General features: G+C 36.1%; 1 protein-coding gene across 2 annotated transcripts in view; it reads left to right on the top strand.

The window, feature by feature from the left end:
- The window catches only part of GFM1_1 (elongation factor EF-G), a 33,836-nt gene that overhangs the window by 1,924 nt on the left and 7,185 nt on the right, over positions 1-24,727 (top strand). Inside the window, exons 3-10 of one of the 2 annotated variants that reach the window (XM_051212587.1) lie at positions 2,482-2,819; positions 4,827-4,943; positions 6,782-6,855; positions 8,432-8,666; positions 10,735-10,810; positions 18,547-18,789; positions 21,081-21,358; positions 23,613-23,920. In XM_051212587.1, the coding sequence (XP_051072778.1) occupies positions 2,482-2,819; positions 4,827-4,943; positions 6,782-6,855; positions 8,432-8,666; positions 10,735-10,810; positions 18,547-18,789; positions 21,081-21,358; positions 23,613-23,920 (1,669 nt within the window). Of the gene's footprint in view, positions 1-2,481; positions 2,820-4,826; positions 8,667-10,734; positions 10,811-18,546; positions 18,790-21,080; positions 21,359-23,612; positions 23,921-24,727 lie in introns of both variants that reach the window. The other variant, XM_051212586.1, reaches the window with a different exon arrangement.

Below are 24,727 nucleotides of genomic sequence, written 5' to 3'. Positions count from 1 at the left end.
ACACACCTTGGTCAAGTGACGTTTTGAATATCACAGTCAGTGGGCTGCGATATATTGGGCAATATGTCTCAAGATTTTGGGGTGTAGCTCATCTGGTCCTGTTGACTTCTCCATGTTTAGGGTGCTAAGAGCCTTAAGCACATCGTTTTGGTCGAAGTCCACGGTGAGCAGCTGGTTTGTTGACTCTGTAATTGGGTCTGGTTCTTTCTCTAGAGGAGGTTCCTGAGTGAAAACTGCCCCAAAATAGTCAGCCATAACCTCAGCTTTTTCCTGATCTTCCTCTATCATTTCAGATTCACTTCCTACTTTAATTAGGTTGGGAATCCAGTGATGAATCCTTGTTCTGTAGTTTATGTACGAGAATATCCTCTTGGGCTGCTTGAGTGCGGATTCTGCCAGCTGCATTTCATATTTTCTTTGCGCTTCCCGAATTTTAGTTATACACTCGTTTCTTATCGATCTGTAGTGTTCCATGATAAAGTCTCAAAAACTCTTTTAGCCTCGACCACATAGCTTCAATATTGTTTATGTGCAGTCCGGTTGTTGAGTGCACAAAGTACTACTTGTGGATAACGACACGATGCACATAACCAAGCCTATGTAGGAGTTTGTACACCTTCCAAACATCCGTATATTTTGTCGTACCTGGCTGCAGCCAGTGTTACTTGTTCTTTTATTATCCAGTTCGCAATAATTGTCGTAATTTGCCTTAGGAATTATATATGGGGTTTTCATCATGAACTGACATCAGTTATAATGCCAGAAGTTGGAGCCGTAACCTTGAAATCTCTAAAATGCCTCTGGTTGGCTTGTCCATAAATTAGATTCTCGCCCCCTTGAGTATGTACCTACAACGCACAGGCTTCCCGATCTTTTTTAAAGAAATATAGACCTGGGAAACTTGCAACCATGGGATGAGTAAATGAAATCACTTGAACACTGATTTAGTCTTCAGTAATAAGGATAGTAGGTTGGTGAGCCTGTGTCAATCCTAACAGATTACCTTCCAGTGAAGGTCCAGCTCCTTGAAACTATTCACTGATGGGTCTGATATCACTTGCTTGGGTAAGGCGTTCCAGTCATTGACTACTCGAAAAAAACGGGACCCACTTTAAGTTTATTAGATCGCGGTTTGTGAACCTTCTTGCTATGATGTCGGAGATTATTAGTGCTAGAGGGAGCAAAAAGATAAGAAATATTAACACCCAAATCATAATTAAAGATACGAAATGCCAGTGTAAGGTCATCTCGCGTCCTACGATACGACACGGGGAAAAGGCTTAGGCGTTTTAAGCGCTAATCGTAAGGGAGTCTAGAAAGACCCTTCACTAATTTTGTTCCCACACTCTCAAGTAAGTTAGTATCCTTTATCAGACATGGGCTAGCTGCTTGGATACAGTACTCTAAGTGTGGTCTTACATAGGTGGGATATAAAATCTGAAACATCTCGTCAAAGCATTTGAATGCTCGGCAGAGTGACCATAACTCACGATAACGTTTGGCAGCAGCTGCGTTGCAATGCGTAGTTGTTTTGAAGTAATGACTTATTATTACTCCTAAATCTTAATGTTCTTGAACGCGTGGAAGAGATGTACCATCAATAGTATAATGGTAACTATTACCGTGCCCGTTGTGTATGAGCAAACTCTTTCTAGAATCTGTTAGGAAATGCAGTTTGAATAAAAACATACCTAGCGTGGATTGCATTTAGTTGCAAACTACGTTGTCTTTTAATGGAGAATATATTCTAAAGCTTTTGCAATATAACCATTAGGTTCTGTGTTATATTATTTCTAATCTCAAATGAGACTTATTTATAGACGACCTTTGAGTGACGCTGAAAAGATCTCGAGACAGCCCACCTACTTACAAAGATCTAAAGAGGGCTATAAATTAGTATGAGAAATTAGGATTTCGAGTTTGTATTTAGAGTTAGGAGTTAAAGTAAAGTTTTTCATCGCGAACTGATATCAGCTATGGTTTCAAAATGCTATTTAACTATAGGAGTGAACGGAGTGTGTGCTGAAGTCCAAGACGCTATTCTTAATTCTATTAGTTCATCCATAAATTGTAGTCGCCTTTAAAATCAATCTAATGAGTTGTACAATCTTTGGGATCCAATACTGGATATTATAATATTGACATCCTTTATTTTACGGCTGTATACGTCTCCTTACAATGCAAGTATACAGAACAAACACATGATCACAGTACAGCTCTCTAATAGTTGGTAATCTATTACTGTTATGTTCTCCATTAACAGTATGTTGTATTATGAAGTGCGATTAGGTTTGATTTTATTCATTCCCATCCACAACGTACTATATAGTATCCTTATCATTGCTATTATTAGTTTTATCTTGGTCATATAATATTATATTAGCCTATTTTTGAATTACTGGTATGATGAATAAATATCGGTCAATTATAGTTGCATATAAAGTTTACGTATGTTTTGTAAAAATGACGCTTTTGATATAGGTTAGAGGCAAAGATGGAGTTGGTGCTGTAATGGACTCAATGGAGCTAGAGAGACTCCGTGGAATAACAATTCAATCTGCTTCAACCTTTACAATGTGGAAAGATTGCACTATCAATCTCATTGATACACCCGGTCACGTAGATTTCACAGTCGAAGTTGAAAGAGCTCTTCGAGTACTTGATGGTGCAGTTCTAGTATTATGTGCTGTCGGTGGAGTCCAATGTCAAACAATCACAGTGACTAGGCAAATGGATCGTTATAATATACCTCGAATCGCATTTATTAACAAACTTGATCGCCAAGGTGCAGATCATGTTCGAGTTCTTAATCAAATAAGGTGATTCCTAAGACCGAGCTTCATAAATTTGCTAGTTTTATCTAGTTTTTAATTGATTATCACTGTTTCAGCAACTTTTAAACCAATCACATTCTAACTCCACAACTTATTGTCTGGATCGTAGTTGTAGAATCTACCAATATAATGAATTATTATTTACTGGTTTTCCTATCTGTACTAGTTCAGAATAATCAGTTGCACAGAAAATCGAGTGCAATTTAGGCCATATTTGAATAAACGATAGCTTGTGTCAATACAGTTCACCGTCATTGAAATAAATCTTTTTACGAGAGGAAACTTCGTAAACCATTCTTAAATGTTTTAAGTAGGATGTTATTGTAATGGTCCGCGACTAGAATTCTGAACCCAGTTCATATAACTTATTTCGTATATCAAGCTAATTTGAAATTAGTATTTGATTCAGTAAAAGTAGAGCTGATGAATCACTTTTTGGGCATGTAACTTGGACTTTGGAAGTTGGAGGCATGCATAAGCTGCAGGTTTTTGATGATAGATGTCTTCGAAATGTTGCTCGCGTCCCATGGAGCAACCGAGTGTGTAATGCTGAGGTTAAGCTTAGGGTGTTAGTTAAATGTGACAAATTGGGCGAAAATTATAGTCATTGACCACTAGTTTGAGCCATATAGATATGTCTGGATCCCCTAGTTGGGGTCACTGCGATAGTTGCTATCAGTGATTGAAGATGGTAGATGAAATGACTTAGGATTGGTTACAGTGGCCTAGGTTCGTCCACTTTTTATTTTCATCTGAATCTTGAGTTTTAGTATTCCTTCATGCATACCTTTTCATTCAGTTTTCGAACCGTATTATCGATGTTTAGTCTTTCTCATTATCATTACTAATGCATTATTTCGACTTGTTAATTTCCTCTCGTCGTACTAACATAATATGCCAACTCGTGAAATCAAATATTTGTTCCGCGCTCTACACTGATTATGACTGTCACAGTTGACAAAAGATTAGCTGCATCAATAGTTAGCACAAAAGGAAGTATGAACTCATCGTGCCCGAAGGGCTACGTATGCGTTAAATATATTCTTTTTTGAATAAACTATTGAGAATCTTAATGAACCATGCAAAAGTAACTTGACTTTATTGACACAATTCTCTGTCAACAATAACTACACCATAGTTCGTTCATAATCATGATAATAGTGTTATCGTTATGCATCCGATTTATTGAGTTTGTTCGATGATCTTTATATAGAAATTTAGCTGTAGAAATTGTTCACTTCTAATTACAGGGAATTTGCAAATAAATAAACAAAACTAAATATTAAAACACTTGGCAGATGACATAAAATGGTTATTGTATGAAATTATTGACTGCTAGTTCAAGCCTTATCGGTAGGTGCAGACCTCTTGGTTTGGGTCTCTACAATACTCTCAATTTTTGAGTTACATGACTCAATATCGATTGTACTAACCGAATCGCATTCTTTTGTCTTCTCCCAAAGCACTAGTTATGCCATTCCTAGGTTTTCAGTCATTTGTTCCGTTTATTCCGTTAAAACTATTTTTTACGTTCTTATTCGCATTTTAGTCGAAACTAATTTCTATCCTTTGCTTCTCGTTTCATTAATTCCCAATCTTAGTGTACTAACTTAGGGTATGTGTATAAAATAACCTTTGGATGCCATTTAAAGTAAGTTTTTTTTAATGTTTCACGGCCCTTAAGCATGCTTTATATAGAGGCTTAGAGATAAACCCTCTCGGCTTCCAACTGGTAGATCTAAATTTCAAATCTTACTTGATTTGATCTGGGGAGCCAGGTGATATCAATACTATTGGTAGTAATAATATAGTAGTGGTCATATTAGCAGGAGAACATCACTTAGAAATATTGACTAGTGGACGAATAATGTTTAGTCTCAATGTCTACCCAAATCCGATCGAAAATTATTCAAATTCACTAGTTTAATTATCTAAATGCCATTTATATTGTAAATATATATACTCCTTTCCTTCTCATTGACTTTTGTTTAGGTCAAAACTTAACTTCAATTCAGCTTTTATTAATATACCCATATGTCAAGAGCCAAAAAGTACAGGAATAATTGACTTGATTAGTGAGACAGTTGTTTATTTTGATGAACCGTTTGGGTAAGTGTTTGAGTAAAGATTTTTTCTCATCAGTTTTTGTATTCCCCTCTGTTATAATTCTCTCTTAGGGTTATAACCCAGCTATTCCTATTGCTTAGTATTCTCGGACACTGATTCACTCGACAATTCCCCAAATAAGAACACGGTTGTTTAGGAAGTGAGTAAATGCAATAGGGAAAACGTTAGTATATTTATAGTTTTTTCACATGAGATTTCTAGTGTTCACTAAGTATTGGCTAAAGCTGGCTGGATAATAATTAGCCAATCAGCGTGCGCAAAGGCAATGTACATTGAGCATGCTTTAATCCAGTCTAGGTTCCGCTAACACCCTCCTTAGTTTTAATGAATATTTTGTATTCTCTCATTTAGTGCTGTAATTTAGTGGTCAACCTGTCTAACTTTTAACCGTTACTGATACGGACCCCCTCCTCGTTTGCTTTGGGTTTTAACTGGGGAGCAGCGTTACCGGTCGTCATACAAAGTGCGTTGCTCAAATCCGTATGAAATCATTATTTATCAGCCTCAATCGTTTATAAAACTGCGGACTACCAGAACGTGATTCTTAAGGTTAAACGCGTTAACAACTGAAAAACATGAAATAGTGTTGATCTCATTGATATGATGATATATCTTACCATAGTGTAACTCATCAAGTATACGTCCATTCACTCCTGTCCAATCCTATTGTTTGTCTAAGGAGTAGTAATGCTACTCAGCTACTTGAAACAAAGTATATAGAATTGGAACCCGAACCGTTCAGTGGATAACTCACCATCCCATGTTTTCTTGTTTACTAGAATACATTTACTTTCTAGCTGTTGTGTCTTGTTCTATTAAACAAAATATGAAAATTTTTCACCCATTGAACTATTGTGCTACAATTTTTTATTGTTATTGTTGATGAATGAACTAAGGAGTTTTAGTATCCTTGATTTAAAGTTAAATAGTAGTATCAAAGGTAACTACTTCTCATTTTATTTTGTGAAGTAGTTTGGTTCATCGATTTTATTTAATTTTATCGTTAAATATTGATAAGGGTAAGAAATATCATGTTTGTGTACACTCATCCTAACTTGTGATAACTATGATTAATTTATTTAATTTTTGTTGCGTGTTATTCTATGACTCTAAAGTTGTGATTCGTTGAGGTGTAAGCATTTGAATGTGAACTAGTTAGTTACATATCTACATAGGCTTGGTCAAAGAGGAAATGCGACTAACTTTCTAACAGTAAATTTCACTTAAGATCTAAGACAAGAAGAGTGAATACATCCATGCCACTGCGACGGATCTTAAGTCATGTCATCTAAGATCTTCGACCATTGGCCACGATTGTTATACGGATCCCGACTGAATAGTCTGAACCTACCAACGCGGCTCAGACTATCAGTCAATAACTTAATTGTTCGAACCCTTTTATCCCTCTTACAACCTATTCCTACTCCAGTTACTTTCTCGCACAAGGGTAGATTTCAGTTGCTCATCGATAATGTATATCCCAAACACCTCGGTGGATGAGAACTCAGCTTCATCCACTGACTTATTATACATCTTTAGTCTTAGGATTTCTCACTCTGTTGTTCCATGGTACTCAGGCTTCCGTTCAAAAATAATTTGATCTTCTCTTAATATTTTAGTGACAAACCCGGTTTATGATAAGAAAAGACCAATTTGTTTAAATTGGTCGGTAAACTTGACTGAAGAGTATAATAATATCATGTAACTGGAGTACTATCTGTGATTAGTTATGGTTGCTATACAGTTTAACGTGTCACATTAACCTTACATCTTTTGATCTAAAATGTACAATTTATCTTACTGTGATTTTTCCCTAATAGTTTAACTGTAAGACAGGATGCTATCCCATCTTCCATGTTAGCCGAAACTAAAGAACGTCGTGCTGAATTTATCGGTAATTTTGTTTTGTTTTAATGAAATATAGTTTATTTTTATTTAGTCTTATGTTTTCCCTTTCATTATTCACCTTTTTGCTCTGTTAACTTAATGGTTGCGTAACAGCTCAGGACCAATCTGAACGCCGTAAATACATTTACTCTTTGTATTCCCTTAGATATTGAGTTTCAAAATTATTTTACACGTTTTTTTCTATATGACCATATAACTTTGCAACAGTATGTGATTTATTCAAACTTGCTTGGTATGTAAGAATGAAATGTGTTATAATTTCTCTTATTACTACCCAGCTATTCCTATTGCTTAATATTCTGGGACACCAATTCACTCGACAATTACCCAAATCAGAACATAGTTGAACAGGAACGAAGTTATATTCCATACAACATGGGTAGATGTAAGTAAGAAGCACAATAAGAAAAAAAACGTTAATATATTTATAGTTTTTACATGAAAAAAGGGGCATAATACAGGTTGACCATGATAAATGTCGACAATATACTATTCCACTGGGTGAAATCATGAGTCAATTGGAGCTATACCACCATGGAAAACCTGGAAGCACTGGACGGCCGTTTCGTCCTAGTACGGGGCTCCTCAGCAGTGCGCATCCACGATCCCGCCTAGCGAAATTCGAACCCAGGACCTATCAGTCTCGCGCCAGGCGCTTAACCAACTAGAACACTGAACCGGCAATGTTAATGTCTAACTTCAACCAATATACTATTTATGAAATGTTGTTTACGAGAATTCACAATCGAGAAGACTAAGCGAAAATTATCTACCTGAAGTTCAGAGCATAATCATATGTAGCCAGATCTATTAAAGTTTCGTAGTTACTTTCCTAGGTTTTGATAAGCTTCTTTATTGGTATGGTTTATCTTTAGCCAGCCCGTAGTTTATAAAAGAAACTGACACTTTAAAAGCCATCTAGAACGTAGATACTTAGTTGATGACCGGATCACGTTGCAATTCTTATGAGAATGTATCAAATATATTTTCTTAACCATAAGATAAACAAGTTTTGTTGCGCTAATATTTTTCTTCTTGAATTAAGCCATTACTTGTGTATATCATTGTACTGAGATCAAATGTGATAACATAGTGCGTGACACACTTCCTATCGGTTTTTGGTGCAAGTTTTCTATAATTCAGTGGAAAACTTTGCGGTATGCTTTGGATCTTAACTAATTTCATCAAGTTTTTATGGGGTAAAATTACTTAGGTTACGAAAGGCGGCCGCAGCCGGCTCAGTGGTCTAAAGGTTAAGCGTTCGCACGCGAGACTGATATGTTCTGGATTCGAATCTCGCGGGGCGGGATCATGGATGCGCACTGCTGAGGAGTCCCATACTAGGATGAAACGGCCATCCAGTGATTCCAGGTTTTCCATGATTGTCTAGCTTCAGTTGACTCACGAATTCAATTATTAAACGAATCTAATACCTACAAGTCAAAAATCTGGTTACAATTTTACTTGTTTGACGTCTTACTTCGTTAGTTCAATCTTTTATTGAATCGAACTTTTTTCCATGGTTATTATTTTCTAACATTCTTTCTCTTCTTACATTCCAGAATGTTTAGCTAATGCTGATGACGAGATTGGAGAAGCATTTTTAAGTGAAAAGCCATTAACTCAAACTGAATTAAAAGCTGGTTTACATAGAGCTACACTTGCAAGACGATTTGTTCCAGTTTTAGTTGGTTCAGCATTACGTAACCGTGGTGTACAGCTTTTACTCGATGCCATTTTGGATTATTTGCCTAATCCTGGAGAAGTAATCTATCATGCTTTGAATGAAAGTTCTGGGTAGGTTCTTTTCATTGGTTTATCTGTTTCTTAATGAAAATTTGTTAATATTTATTTATCCTAAACACTTATAGTACTGACCTTTGAACGATTTATGGAATTTTCAAAATATTTTGACTGGTTTAAGCTAATGTTGGGATTCTCCAGTTTCTGGGTCTTTCTAGAAGTGTTTGTAGACATTTTCCAGTGAAATTATTTGTTTATATTTAACACAAATGTTAAAGAAAGTTTGCACAAAGAAGGGTTACGTTACTAATCGATGTGATTTGCAAAATCAATGAAAATTTAGAATTACGTATTAGACTTACTCTCATGGGAGGTTTTCGACAATCCAAATGTCGTTAACCACTCGAACTATCGATGTCTTTAGGAAAAAGTACTCATTCATAACACTGGAGGGCTAACTACCGAAGGCTCTATATCAGTCAGTCAGTCAATCAGTACCTACAATGGAAAATTTCGTGTTAATGTTCAGATCCGCAAGAATAGATCACAGGATTCACCTTAAAGTTAACTTTCTTCATTGTTCGATTTGTCCTTTTTTTTCTCACCAGTTGGTAAAACTATACTATATTGACGAACCGATGAGGTTTAAGATAGTGTCTCTTGAATTTTTGCACGAAGTTCGAAATTCGATTATGAATAGCTTGTATCTTATGAATAACTAACTAAATACTTCTAATATTTAGTTACTAGGATGTTTATAATTGATAAATATAGGAGACGATGTACACCATGATTAATACGTTTTCAAGGGTAATTTAACGTTTCTTGATATCTAGAATCAAAGGACTAAAAATATAAGTATTGATTCGTACTGGACTACAAAGTAGTTCTCTGCTTGATTCTTAATTATTACGCCTAACCGCTAACGCTGTATTCCATCCGATTCCAATTTCTAGGTCTAACCGTAAATTCTTAATAAGGCCACGACCTTTTTCGGGTTTTTGTGTGGTAAATTGTTTGTTTTTATCAATCTCATCCTGGTTGGTTAAAAGTTGACTTTATTTTCTTAGGATTATTCAGAAGTCTTTGCGGGTGATCAATATAGCATACGTCTACCCGTTGCTTTATTTCTCAAGATAATATAAAAATATTTGTACTCAACAACTGTGTCAATCTTCTTTTCGTATACCTGATGCATTTATTTATCAGGGATTACATTTCATCTCCTAACTTATTTATTTTAACACATAAACATTAGTACAAGGAGGCACCAAATACATATGCGCCACACAAATCTCATTCGATATGTGTGAGGGCTGTGATACTGCCCGGGTGCCCGAACCGAAGCAGGTGGTTTTCTTAGGGGGCCACTCCCCGAGCCTTTGACCTAAAGGTCTGACCCACAAGGCAGTGGAGCATCGTAAGGAGATGCAGTCCCATGGAAGCCGGTGACCAAAGATTGGTTCATACGCCATTTGTTCCCGCAGGATACTGGAGCCCATGTGCACCATTGGTTCGGGATCCGGTTAAAGCGCCGGACATTCGCTTTTCGTCCTCTCATTTTTGTAAACAACACCCCCGCCACGAGAAGGCAGTGAGTAGGACTTCCCTGGCAGAGGCTATATACGCGTGGCCATATGAGAGCATTTCGAGAAGGAGAGCGGACTCTCCCCACTCTCGGCCGTACCAGGGCATTTGGGGGCTAGTGTTTAAATGATTTTTATTTGAGGATGATTTACATTGACTAGTCAAGCCTTATTAAAGTTTGGTCACACCATGTAATAGTTTGAAATTAGAGACCTCTTTTCTAAATGTTTCTTTTTTTAATTAATAGCTTTTAAAGTTTAACCAGCTAATATCAATTCTGTTATTGAAGTTATGAACTGATCTGAGTTAGACAACTATTAAAATCCTTGGAACACTAAATAGCTATTTCGTTTCTGTAGTAATGTGAAATGTTTATCAACGATTCTGTCATCTGGAATCGAACCGAGGACCTTCGGTCCCACTCGTGAACACTTGACCTCTATATTACTGAGCGGGAATCCACTGGTGTACATACTAATATTATTACCTGTTTTAGATTTATTTAACACTTTCTATATGTGCTTTTATGTTTCAGTGAAACTAGAAAGGTCCCACTGAAACCTGAACGAAGCAGTGATAATCCATTCCTGGGACTGGCTTTCAAACTGGAAGTTAGTAATATTCTCATATTCATTACTTTTAACGTGTTTCGTTTACATATTTTCAGAGTTATTACTGATTCCCAGTTGTCTTACAAATTACATTAGTGACTTTTCCAATAGTTTTAGTTGTTAACTACAAAACGTGTTATACTAGTATAATCCTAACATGATTAAATTTTCGGCAATATTCGTTATAATGATATGCCTTTTATTGTTGTTAGTGCGGTTTCAATTTAATTGGGGATTATAAAGTGAGACAAACTTGAATAATTCCTAAAATAACTACAGCAAATTCTATCCCGTTGTCAAACACTTGGGGAAAGCAGTTATTATCAGTCAGTGGCATATGGAGAAGAATCATAATATTATGAAAATTTTTCGTAATTAATGTATCTATCGGGGTCGTTGACAAGTTTTTTCTTTACCCGTAATTAGAAAAAACAACGACACATGAATTTGTGTATGTAGCTACAAAATATTCGTCTTCTCGAACCTTATAAGGTAGCAAGAGATATTTTTTAATGGTCTGAACATTATTCCCGGTTCGAGTTTACAGTTATAGAATTAAGTTTGAAGGTTTGGGATTAATTTGCTTGTAGTATACAACCGATACACAGAGAATTTCACCTTCGATATGTTTAAAACTATCGTCTTTACTTCTATTGAGAACGTTAGGTCCCCAGAACTCATTTGGAAAAGGTCCAACATTTTGTAATTTTATTCCGAAAATTTGAACTTTGTGTTTTCGCTCCAAGAGACGCTTAGTTGACCTACAGCTTACATTTCCCCCTCGGAAATCCTTGACTGTCATTGGTTGACGGACTTTTTTAGTACACTATTTTGTGGCTCTCCCAAGGATGTTTCTATCATTGTACAAATAAGCTTGCTTTGTGTACTTAGTGACCTCGTATTTCCTGGGTGCTTGTAAAATACATTCTCTACGCCTCATCAAGAATTCTCGATCTAATTGGCAGGGCCGAGGACAACGGATTAGAATAGCCTATCGTGTCACTGTGTCTTTGACCTTTGTTCCGTTCACCGAGTACGGTGAACTCGTATTAGCATTCAAGCATATCAACTTCATGGTAACAAACATTTTTTTTAAAAATCTCTAACGTTCCAAGCACTTAACAAAGTAGTATTTGTACTATTCATTGTACGTAAATTTCACACATAAACTCAAAGGCGTTTATTCGATTATGATTGGCCCACTCATAAATTTTACATTGTTCGGAATTAATTTAATCTGATTGATCGTTTGATCAATCTTACCTTTCTCCTAATCGACTAGTCTCATCTGTTTCCATCTGTACACAGGCCAAATAGTGTAACTGTACTATAGGCCTGAGACAGTAACGGTGTTTAATTGACCTTATGATTTTGAAATCACTTTTCAACCAGTAAGAAAGGAATCTGTAAACTTTCTTTACTAGTTATAAACTTCCTGAGCAGTTTACAAATGTTTTGTAAAATTCTCATCGTATAAAGTAAGAGCTGTTTACTATGGGGGGTGGTCAAATCAAAAGACGACACAAATCCATGAGGTCACTGATAAGTGAAGTGAGCCATGTTGTTAGGTGTAGATTACCTGGTTGGGATCCGCGAGACGATAGAAACCGATGGTTAGAGACCTTGAATGACATGGCTCACTGTTATGACCTTGGATGTCTGACTTTTCGATCACACGATCTATCTACCAATCCGAATACGACTTATACGAATCTTCACACTAGGCCAACCAATGACGTTCAACCGGTGTGGGCAGTTTAGCGTCCTTATTGGTCCTATGTCCTACGAGCCCTTCCACTTGAGTCCAGAACAAGATGCCAGCTTCCGAATCAGAGCAGATCAGAGCAGATCATTTATTTCAGACATACTCGGTTTATATATCAATCAGACAAACCTCAACGTACCATAAAATAGGAAATAATACTTGTACACAAATAAGCCAAAAAGTGGCTGTGAATGTGGGAGGCATTAGTTAATAAACTGAACATAACTTAAGAAGCGTAAATCGTACAATAATAAATTATAGGTCAAAATAAAGCTTATCATAAAAGGAATACAAATATACATAGTGTAATTGTTGAGTAGTTATACAATAAGGATATTATAGAATATTAGTCCATGAATAGTCCTCGGAAATTACCTGTAACTTAATCTTCACCGGATATAACACCTCCCTTTTTTTTGAAGCATTAGAGATAATAATGATCCTTAGGATTTATTTTTATTCGATTGGGCTTTCGTCTGATGCGCTGCGACCTCCTCAGGAGTGTTTCACACGTCTTGTTATTATTCGGATCATTTTTAATTTCATTATTCGACTCAGTTAATATATTTATTGGTATCTTCGACTTTGTAGCATTTTCTGTCTCTCTGGCTGGCTGTATCTGGTTTGCATGTCTCACCCATATCTTTTGTCCAACTTTTACTTCGTAGATAACTTTCCCTTTTTTTCGTATTATTATGCCAAACTTCCAAGTTGGCTTTACTCCCGTGAAATCTCTTGTTATTACCGCTTGTCCCACCTTAAACCTTCTGGGCAATGCACCGTGCCGCTTGTTGAATTGCTGTTCCATTCGTTTGTTCTTTCGGATGTTGGCTCTAAGCTTTGGTTTCATTTGCTCCATAGGTATTCTAATCTTTCTCCCAAAAATTGCTTCTGCCGGGCTTTCTTGATTATTTGTTGTTGGGTTTGGTGTTGCTCGGTATGTTTGTAGAAATCTTTGAATCATCTCGTCTATTTCACCTTCTCCCTCGGCTTTAAGTAGCGCTCTTTTAAATGTATCTACGAACCTCTCGACTAGACCGTTTGACTGTGGATGATATGGGGGTGTCTTTATATGCCTAACAGCGTTGGCGGCGCAGAACTTCGAGAATTCAGCGGAGGTGAACTGTGGTCCATTATCGGATACTAATACATCTGGACACCCAAAACAGCTAAATACTTGTCTCAGTTTTTCAATAGTAGCTTTTGTAGAAAGAGACTTAACGTAGTGGATTTCCGGCCATTTTGAGAAAGCATCAACCATCACTAAGTACTGTTTTCCGTTTATGGGACCGGCGAAATCTACGTGTACTCTTGACCATGGATTTGTTGGTGTCCCCCAACTCTGCATTTCGGTCTTGCGAGGGGCTTTGATAGCTTTTGCACACGCGGAACATCTCTCAACATATTCTTTGATCTGAGCGTCAATATTCGGCCAATATACGTATCCACGTGCAAGTGCCTTCATCCTTGCTACCCCTGGGTGTGCGGCATGCAGTTGTGACATCACCTTACAGCGTAAATTTATGGGTACGATTACTCGATTCCCAAACATCAAGCATCCATCCACAAGTGATAGGGAATTCCGACGGTGGGAATACTGTTCAATATTTTTGTCGTCTATATGGGCAGGCCAACCATGTTCGAGGTAACTAATAATCTGATTCAATTCATCATCTTCTTGAGTATAGCGTCTAATATCTTCAGAGGATAATGGTGTTGCTTTTATGGCAACTTGCAGTATATGGTGAATATCATCTTCCAACGATATCGTTGCGATAATAGAATCTTCACGTTCCTGCTTCTGATTCGCAATTAATCGAGATAAGGCATCAGCTTGTCCAAACTTTTCAGTTGATTTATATAGGATTTGGAAATCATAAGCAAGCAACGTAATAGCCCAGCGTTGTAACCGATTCGCTGTATAAGCAGGAATACCTGACTTTGATCCAAATATAGATATAAGCGGCTTGTGGTCTGTTAAAAGCGTAAATCGACGACCATAAATCATTTTATGAAATTTCTTTACTGCAAAAACTAAAGCTAATCCTTCCTTCTCAATCTGACTATATTTTCGCTCGGCTGAGTTAAGAGTTCGGGATGCATGGGCAATTGGCTTTTCTTTACCATCAGGAAAACGATGACTGATAACGGCTCCAATTCCATAGTTTGAAGCATCGGCGGCTACAATTATTTCAAGCTTTGGATTATAATGAGTCAGCAACAGTTTAGAAGATAAAATCCTTTTTATTTCATCGAAAGAATCTTGGCATTCTTTTGTCCAGTGCCATGTTGTATTAGCCATCAAAAGTTGATTTAATGGTTGTCGCAATTTATACATCTGGGGTACGAACATACTATAATAACCAATCATCCCCAAGAATGAACGAAGGGTTGTAACCTCAGTCGGTCTGGGCATATTTTTGATAGCATTTATATTGTCTGGATCCGGTCGACGACCATCTTTATCAAATATATATCCCAGGTATTTAACAGACTCGAGCAGAAATTCACACTTTTCTTTTTGTAACTGAAACCCAGCTTGTGATATTTTAGTGAGCACCACATCTAACCGACGCATTAATTCCTGCGTGGAAGAGCCAACAACTATAATATCATCCAAATAAACTGCTACACCTTCGATGTTAGACACCATAGTATCCATTATCTGCTGGAAAATTGCTGGAGCTGGCTTAACACCAAACGGTAATCGGTTAAATCGATAAAGCCCACGGTGGGTATTAATGGTTAATAACTCCTTTGAATCTTCGTCAACTTCCACCTGTAAGTAAGCTTCAGACAAATCAAGTTTAGAAAAATAACGTCCACCGTTCAGTTTAATAAATAAATCCTCTGGTAAAGGTAATGGATATGAATGATTTTGTAAAACGTCATTTAATCCTGTTGAAAAATCTGCACAAAGGCGAATAGCTCCGCTCGCTTTCTGAACTACTACAATTGGTGCTGCCCATGCCGAATAATTAACAGGTTGTATGACACCGAGTTTCTCTAGTCGGTCTAATTCTTTGTCGACTTTGTCAATAGCTGCATATGGAACTTGACGCTTTGGACGGAAAACAGGTTTTACATCCTGTCGTAGGTATAATTTTGCCTTCTCAATTGTGCAGCATCCCAATTTATTCTGGAACAAGTTTTTATGTTTCTGCAAAAGATCTTCTATAGTTACGACTTTCTTAGTTACATGAACTGTGGGTGGATCTCTAGGATTACTTGCGCTTTTCATTGTGCATATTTCATTTAATGGTACATCCCATAAATTTAGTTTATCTATCCAGTCTATACCAATAAGGTCTAACTCATGTCTGTTCGTTAAGTAACAATTTCCTGTAAAGTAATTACCTCGGAATTTAACAGAGCATTTTATCATTCCCACAAGTTTCAATATATCTCCGGACGCATTCCGTGCAATGTGCTCTGTTGGTAATACTTTCGGACACCCAATTAAATACCACGTTCGTTTCGAGATTAGTGTGATATCTGACGCCGTGTCCAGTTGCAATCGAATATGAACACCATTAACAATTAATTCCACATATCTTCTTTTATCCGCTACGCTTAGAGCCAGTGTAGAATATACGCTGTTTATATACTTATTTTCGTACTGGTGCGGACGTCTGGTTCGTTTTGATCTTAAACTTTCTCTAGTTCGGCAGACTAATTCTTTGTGGCCAACTTTATTGCATATAGTGCATCTATGATTTCTAAACCGGCAAAATCTTGAGAAATGCCACGCACCACAATACCAACATTTAGTTGCAGGTTTAGGGCTTTTCGAGTGATATTTATGACTTTTGGTACTATTTCGTCTTTGACCTATCTTAACGGCATGAACAGAATTCGATGGGGCAGCACTTTTGGTTCCCAGCATAGCTGTATCTTGTTTTAAATTTATTAATCGTTGACATTCAGTGGTGATAGTTTGTAACGTCATTTCATCATCATGTTCCATACGGGATAACAACTTCATGCGAAAGTCGGCATCAACAGGAGAGTTCAGACCAGAAATGAATAATAAGCATTTAAATTGATCACTGGTTAATACATTTAATTTAAATCGTTCTGCTTGTAAATTTACTCTTCCGGCGTACGTAGTATAATCTTCATCAGCCTCTTTAGTCAGCTGTAGACAGTTATACCGGATACGGAATAAAGACGACTGTTCACAAAACATTTTATTTAGGATGTTAACAGTTTCATCGAAACTAACTTCTCGCGGATGTTTAGGCAGAATATGGTTTTTATACTTTTGATGCTCATTAGGACCAAGTTTTTGTAATAGCAGCCGAACTTTCTTTGCGTCATCTATAGCAGCAAATTCAACTCGGAAAATATCTTCAATTCTGCCAAACCATGCTTCAAAAGTGTGACCGTTGTCTGCATCAAATATAAATTCTGAAACTGGATTAAGGTATGACTCAATACTTTTATGTTCTGGAATCTCTTGTTGGATAGATAGTTTCCCCAAAAGTGTTTCCAAGAGTTTCTGTTGAGAAGCTAACATCTGCTGCTGCTGTTGTTGAAGTTGTTGCTGCTGTTGTTGATATTGTTGCTGCTGTTGTTGTAATAATAACTGCAACTGTTCTAAGGAAATCGACATTTTTTTATTTTGCCAATAATATTAGCTCCAAAAATCACCGGCAATTATAACAGCTAATTTATTTCCAAAATCTGAGTCACCACTTGTATTTTTTTGCCAAAATCCCCGTCGCCAATTGTTATGACCTTGGATGTCTGACTTTTCGATCACACGATCTATCTACCAATCCGAATACGACTTATACGAATCTTCACACTAGGCCAACCAATGACGTTCAACCGGTGTGGGCAGTTTAGCGTCCTTATTGGTCCTATGTCCTACGAGCCCTTCCACTTGAGTCCAGAACAAGATGCCAGCTTCCGAATCAGAGCAGATCAGAGCAGATCATTTATTTCAGACATACTCGGTTTATATATCAATCAGACAAACCTCAACGTACCATAAAATAGGAAATAATACTTGTACACAAATAAGCCAAAAAGTGGCTGTGAATGTGGGAGGCATTAGTTAATAAACTGAACATAACTTAAGAAGCGTAAATCGTACAATAATAAATTATAGGTCAAAATAAAGCTTATCATAAAAGGAATACAAATATACATAGTGTAATTGTTGAGTAGTTATACAATAAGGATATTATAGAATATTAGTCCATGAATAGTCCTCGGAAATTACCTGTAACTTAATCTTCACCGGATATAACACTCACAATCATTTGTAATAGCGCAGGTGACTCCACTCTTTATGTTCTCCCAAATCCTAATCTTCTGAATTCTTTATGTCCCTTTCTTTTTTCTCTTTCCAAATTTATTTCATTGGATTATACTCCTTGAATAACATCTTCAAACCCTAATCTTTGCAATTACTACTTATACTTTTACTACCTCTACAACTATGCGATCTGAAACGACAATTGTATTTCTGTGCTAACGTGGTATGGTAACTGGAAGTGATGTATATACGTAAGAAGTTCTATGTTGTCACTGACTGATTGACTTTTGAATTTTGCACAACAAACCGAAATTCCTATTTGTTGAATTCTAATTGACTCGGTCTTAATAGCATAGTTACATCGATGGCTTTTATCCAATTCATCTATCTTATTGATACTTTCTTGTCAAATTGTAATTCACACAAAGTATATTAACTGGAAATGAATATATCAGAATTAATTTGATTTTTGTAAAAGCTATAGTAAAAATGAGTTAAGGTATTGATTTGAAAAAATTGTTACTATATAGGCTGATATCAACTTGATCTCCTATCATATAAGCACTGAAGTTACATACAGTGTCAATCAGACTAAATGTGAGTTTATCAATTAAAAATAGTTTAGTAAGATTGCTTATTGAATTTGGTTCATTTTTTGTTGTTGTTGATCGGATCATCTTAGTTTTTTTTTTTTTAAAAATTTAGGCTAGTAAATTTGGTCAGTTAACTTATATGCGTATCTATCAAGGTTGTTTACGTCGTGGTGATTCAGTGAGAAATTCTCGTACAGGTCGTCGTATTCGAGTGTCTCGACTTGGTCGATTAAATGTTACAGAATTAGAAGATTTAGAAGCTGTCTATGCAGGAGATATTGCTGCATTTTTCGGTGTTGATTGTGCATCTGGTGATACAATGGTTGATGTAAATATGAAAGAACCATTAGCTATGGTGAGTTTTTCTACTTAACAAAGTCTGAGTAAGTTTATAACGTGATGACGGTGTTTATTTTGCTAGTGGAACATTAACTTGTCTAACATGACGCTATTTTGTAATCACGTATGCAAACTTAACTTATTAATGACATGTTTATGCATTCTTCCATAAGGCATTCACTATATATAGGCCAGTATTAATATTAAATGGGACTCGAACAAATGGAGTTGTTAGTAGTTGAAAAGCAAGTTATTTAACCACTAAACTACCTTTTTAATGACATTTAAATAGGTATGTTTTATTACTAAGTTTCTTATTAGAATCGAGATAAGAAAACCTATCTTCTCTGGTTATATTTCTAAATTAAATTGTGATCTGGATCAAGTTATTTTAAATATTGAATGTTGACTACTTTCCTAATAATGTAACCGATATGCGTCTTCGAATTATCGATTTATAGTTGTTATGATAGTTGAGATTAAAACAACCTAATATTGTTTTTGTAAGTGCCAGTGAAAATGAAGCACGAATATAAGCAAAGTATATTATTAATATCAAGTTTATTTTACTACGCGGTTTCAATAGATGACAATGTACTTATGATAGGCCTTCAAAATAAGAACTTAACACTTTAATAACTACTTGCAGAAAGGCAGTGTGTGTGTGTGTGACGAGGCTTAAGCATTTATCCTTTTGGTCTCAAAGTTACATTTCTAGTTTGATAAAAACCACCAGTAATCCAATTCCCCTTATAGGTCCCTCAAGAAACATTCTTCCACTGTGTGAACAACTTTGAAGTAGCGTCTCTTCACATTCACTTTTAACAAGACATTATTGTTAGCTCACTGCATGATTTTATCGCCGAAATGAAAAATCCGTCAAATTTAAGTTGCTAATGGTGAAGTTGATTTTCATCACACGGAATCGAGCGCAAGACTAAATTCTCATAGTGAACACGATTTAATTCAACATGTGAATCAGAATCCACCGACCCATGTTTTCAGCTCCGACCAATTTGTGATCTAGTTCACTCCTTAACCAATGTAACTGGCAAATTTTCTGTCATCACTTCCAAGTAAATCATCTCAAAGTCACTTATTAGTCAGATAAATAGAGAATGGTGTGTAGTGATGGCTCATCAATGATGTTGGTTTTCAATCACGTTATATTACGGGTAGACTTGGATTCAGAAAATGTGGACAACTAGATATAGCTTATGGATCTATAGATGCATACTGTCAAAAGATCCAAAAGTAGCACAAGACAGTGCTACTAGTCCTTATTTTCTAAATCGTTCTACACCTCATATCACTGTGCGAAAGTACACTATTATGGCTTCTTTATTCCTTCTGAATATATTGATATTGTATTCTATGCACCGAATTGTCTAATTGCAGAGCTTCCATCTGTGTCTATTTACATTGAATAAAGTGGACACCCTCTTCATCTATCCATACATGAACATAGATTAGCAGTAAGGCGAAACGGTATGCATTATTAGCAATATCAGTACACACAGACAACCGAATATTTAAATTGGATTAGGTGAATTTTGAAATTATGAAGCATGGGAGTTCTAAGAACGTGACATAATTTTTAGAAGTCCGTCATCCAAATCATTCGGCAATTTATATGCATCTCGATATAGATCCGATCTGTCAACCCATATGGAAGAGACCAACCAATCAAATGTTCGGAGGTTGACTGAATAAAACATTCAACTGGAACACTAAGATATGATGATAGTAGAACTTATTTAGACAACCAATCATAAACAAGGCTATCAAAGCTAGTTGATGTAACACTCGTAGTGTGGTGCGTGCTACTTATATTGATGTAAGTAGTATATAACGCAAGTTAAGGAACGTAATGTCTGGCAGCAGAAGATGGGGAAAATCAAGAAAGAAAGAGCGAAAACACAGTGGAATTTGTAAGAAATCGCATGAACAATGAAATGTGAGACAATGGATTGATGTTTGCAACGGCAACAGTCCGGTTTGATATGATGGAATGATATTTTGCAAATTAATGATTTACTATATGGTTTTTCTATTTTACCAAGTAACTCTGTAATTTTATGCTAAATACAATTCGGTTGTCCTCACCTGTGTTCTCCTTCACTACAGTAGAATAATTGAAAAGCTCACTTCTGCATGAAGTATAGACTGATGATGCTTCCCAGAATGACAATAAAAGTTCTACAAGCAAAACTATGTAGCTTAGCGAACACAACACAAGAAGCATCCATTTGAGTTCCAAATCATTCTATCATTTCTTTGGAATATTTGATTTTTTCTTTACTATAGGAATCAATGTTCATCCCAGAACCAGTTGTATCAATGTCAGTTAAACCGACAAATAAATCAACTATTGAATCATTTAGTAAGGGTTTAGCACGATTTACACGTGAAGACCCAACGTTTATTCTTTCGCAAGATTCTGATACTGGTGAATCAATAGTGTCTGGTATGGGGGAATTACACTTGGAAATTTATGCTCAACGTTTAGCACGAGAGTATAATGCACCATGTACATTAGGTAAACCTCGTGTTGCATTTCGTGAAACATTAAGTGAACCATTCGAGTAAGTTTGTTTTTGTTGTTTCTAAAATCATAATGTGATAATGATTTGATATTCAGGACATTGTTACATACTTTGATTAGAATTAATTACTTTCCTGTTACTAGACTTTCCCGTGTACATATAAGTGCAGTAGTATTGTGAATAAATTTTCCTATTATGTAATGACCTTCGCATATAATGTACATTCATGGAAGTACATGGTAGAGAAAAAATTGACAAACATAAAGTAATGTGGTTTGGCTGTATGTTGACAGATTACTTCCTTTCGACCCTGGATAAAAACAACTGTTCTCTTCATCTTTCTTTTTCATAGATAGTAGATGTAGTAGGCAAAGATGGCAAGTCAGTTGTTAAGACTGTAAGTCTTCATCGACACATTTATCAAATATATGTGTTGCGTATCAACATATAATGCTGGTTGGAATAGGTCGGTAGGAAGATAACAGAGGTTAAACCCAATGTGTGACATCAGTCCATTCAATCATTGATCAGTGACCTAAAAAGTTTTGGTTGATGCGGTCTTCCTTGTCTGACCTCACAGGGGAGTTGGAAAACCCTGATTCCAAACCAATGCTCCACATGGGCCTCAGGATACTGAAGAAACAAATAGCATATAAACCAATTGTTGGTCATCGGCTACCATGGGATCACATCTCCTTACGTTGCTCCACTGCCTTGTGGATCAGACCTTTGTGCCAAAAGCTCCGGGTGTGGCCCCTAAGAAAACCACCTGCTTCGGTTTGGGCACCCGGATAGTATCACAGCCCACTCACAAATCAAGTGACTTATGTGGCGCATTTGTATTCGGTGCCTCTTTGTATCAATATTTATGTGTTTAGATAAATAAAAAATAAAGAGATTTATTGAGAAATATGAGTAAAGTAGGAAGAAAACATCTGTAGAAACCATAGTAAACAAGAAATCTATTTTCATTTAATTTGAATTCATTTGAAGGTGACAATCTTGTAGTGACCAATAAACATTTACTTTTCGTCTTGTTAGTTTTGTTTGAACAACGCATAATTGTGCTAGACTGTATATTTGAGATGGTGGAGAAGATTTGTAGCTCAGGTGAATGATTTTGATGGAGTTTTGTTCTCTGAGCTGGATGGTTTGGTCATGGAACTTTCATCGTTCTTCTGAACGATATCATCAGCACAAACTTCAGGTAGGTACCACGACCAAACCATCCAGCTCAGAGAACAAAACCCCATCAAGACTGTATATTTATTATGATTGATTGACTTATTTGCTCCAGTCAATGTAAGAAAGAATCTTGCTCAAGAAATTTATCTGGAGACCTTAAAACAAGTATTATCTTAACGAAATGCAATTGCATTGAAATATGTTCACAATGTAGGACACAAAATTAGTATACCAAAAGAGTGACAAATTGTTATATTTAGAGCTTATATTCTTAATATACCGCATATAACTTAAGCAATCGAACGCTTAGGACCTTTCGAGTCGCAAATAAGAAGACTGGAGAAAGTGCTTGTTGGCAAGAATCAAAATGTACAGAAAATCATGGGTATTTATAGATATTACCGTTTGTTACATCAACATTATAATTCAACCAATCCGCAAAGAGGCATGTTATGCCACTGACCATTAGTATTATCTCAAGTTGATTTTCTAGAATGCTCCATTGCGTTCCGATTGGATGGAACTTTTCGGCTCCTCTAGGTTCTCTGGAGGCTCTGTCGTAGCTCTCGGAAGTCGTCCCAGCACAAACCAGTAGGGCGAAATCGTTGTCAGTCATGAAAAACACGAACATCTTGTCTAGGTGAGTAGGGATGGCGATTTTGATGATAAGAAATATAAAAATCAGAATTTGAAAGAATAATTAACAAATTATTGGGCAACAGAAACAAATTTTCTGAGATTTAAACATCCATTAACCTTGATTTAACTATATTTCGCTACTGTTTGGCACTTCCACTATGAATAAAATCTCTGCCTTTTCATCATCGTCCACTATTTGTTCACACTGAGACTGGGTAAAAAAAGCTAGAATATAGTGATCAGATTATTACATATCTTTATGGTATAAAAGCAGTTTATATAAAACCGATATCTGTTAGTCTGCCAGAACTCTATTGTTTGAGTCTTAGAAAGCGATAGTACATTCAGTGTCTTTGAGACATTATCATACCTATGGTATAGAATAGTACCCAATAGTAATTCTACTCATACCTGTTCAATAGTTACTTTTTTTTCCATTTTCTTATTCTTTCTTTCACCTTTATTCTAGATTTGATTATCTTCATAAACGACAATCTGGTGGTGCTGGTCAATATGGTCGAGTAATCGGTATACTTGAACCTTTACCTCCTAATTCTTATACAAAATTGATTTTTTCCGATGAAACAGTTGGTACAAATGTACCTAAAAATTATGTTCCAGCTATTGAAACTGGTTTTCGTAATTCTTGTCAAGTTGGTCAGTTAGCCGGACAAAAAATTACTGGTTTACGATTTCGTTTACAAGATGGAGATAATCATTGTGTAGATAGTAGTGATTGGGCTTTTCAACAAGCAGCTGAAGGTGCTATGAAACAAGGTAAATGTTTTTTTCTTCAATTGAATTAGTTCAATTAATTTACAGAATAAATGTTAAATAAGGTAACGCTAACATTGATTGTAGACATGGCTCAAAATCGTTTGTAATGGAGCAGGTGCATCTACTCTTTGTGTTCTCCCAAATTCTAATCTTCTGAATTCTTCATGTCCCTTTACTTGTTCTCTTTCCAAATTTATTTCACTGGATTATACTCCTTGAATAACATCTTCAAACCCTAATGTTTCCGACTACTGCTTATACTTTTACTACCTCTACTACTGTGGGATTTGAATGGACAATTGTATCTGTGTGCTAATGTGGTATGGCAACTGGAAGTATTGTATATTCTTAAGTTGTTGCTGACTGACTGATTGTAGATATACATTCAATTCATTGTATTTTATTGTTTTCCCTACGAGACTATAATCAGGTACAAGATAACAGATCTTAGATTTTGGCGCCAAATTTACTCATTCATTTGGCTAAATAGAGTTTTGGCATCATAGATGATATCAGTTCGTGATGAAAACCATAAATCTATTTCGTAACCTTAACCATCAACTATAAGTCATAATTCTAATTGCCCACACTGGTTTATAACCGTCATTTGGTCGTGGTTATTAAGTGAACACTCTCAAAGTCAATATATCGTCTCTCAAAGAATTGTATTCTATAATCAGTATCATTCTTTCTTTTATTAAAATTGTGAAGAGAACCAACTGTGTGTGACATGTCAATTTTTCTTAGTTACCAATGATTATTACTTAATTACGATTGTAAGCGTTTAACGCAAATCCTTGAAACAAA

The sequence above is a fragment of the Schistosoma haematobium genome, chromosome ZW, assembly GCF_000699445.3.
Source record: "Schistosoma haematobium chromosome ZW, whole genome shotgun sequence".
In the NCBI taxonomy this organism is placed as follows: Eukaryota; Metazoa; Platyhelminthes; class Trematoda; order Strigeidida; family Schistosomatidae; genus Schistosoma; species Schistosoma haematobium.
Note: the sequence above shows the minus strand (reverse complement) of the source record. Positions and strands in the feature narration are given on the sequence as shown.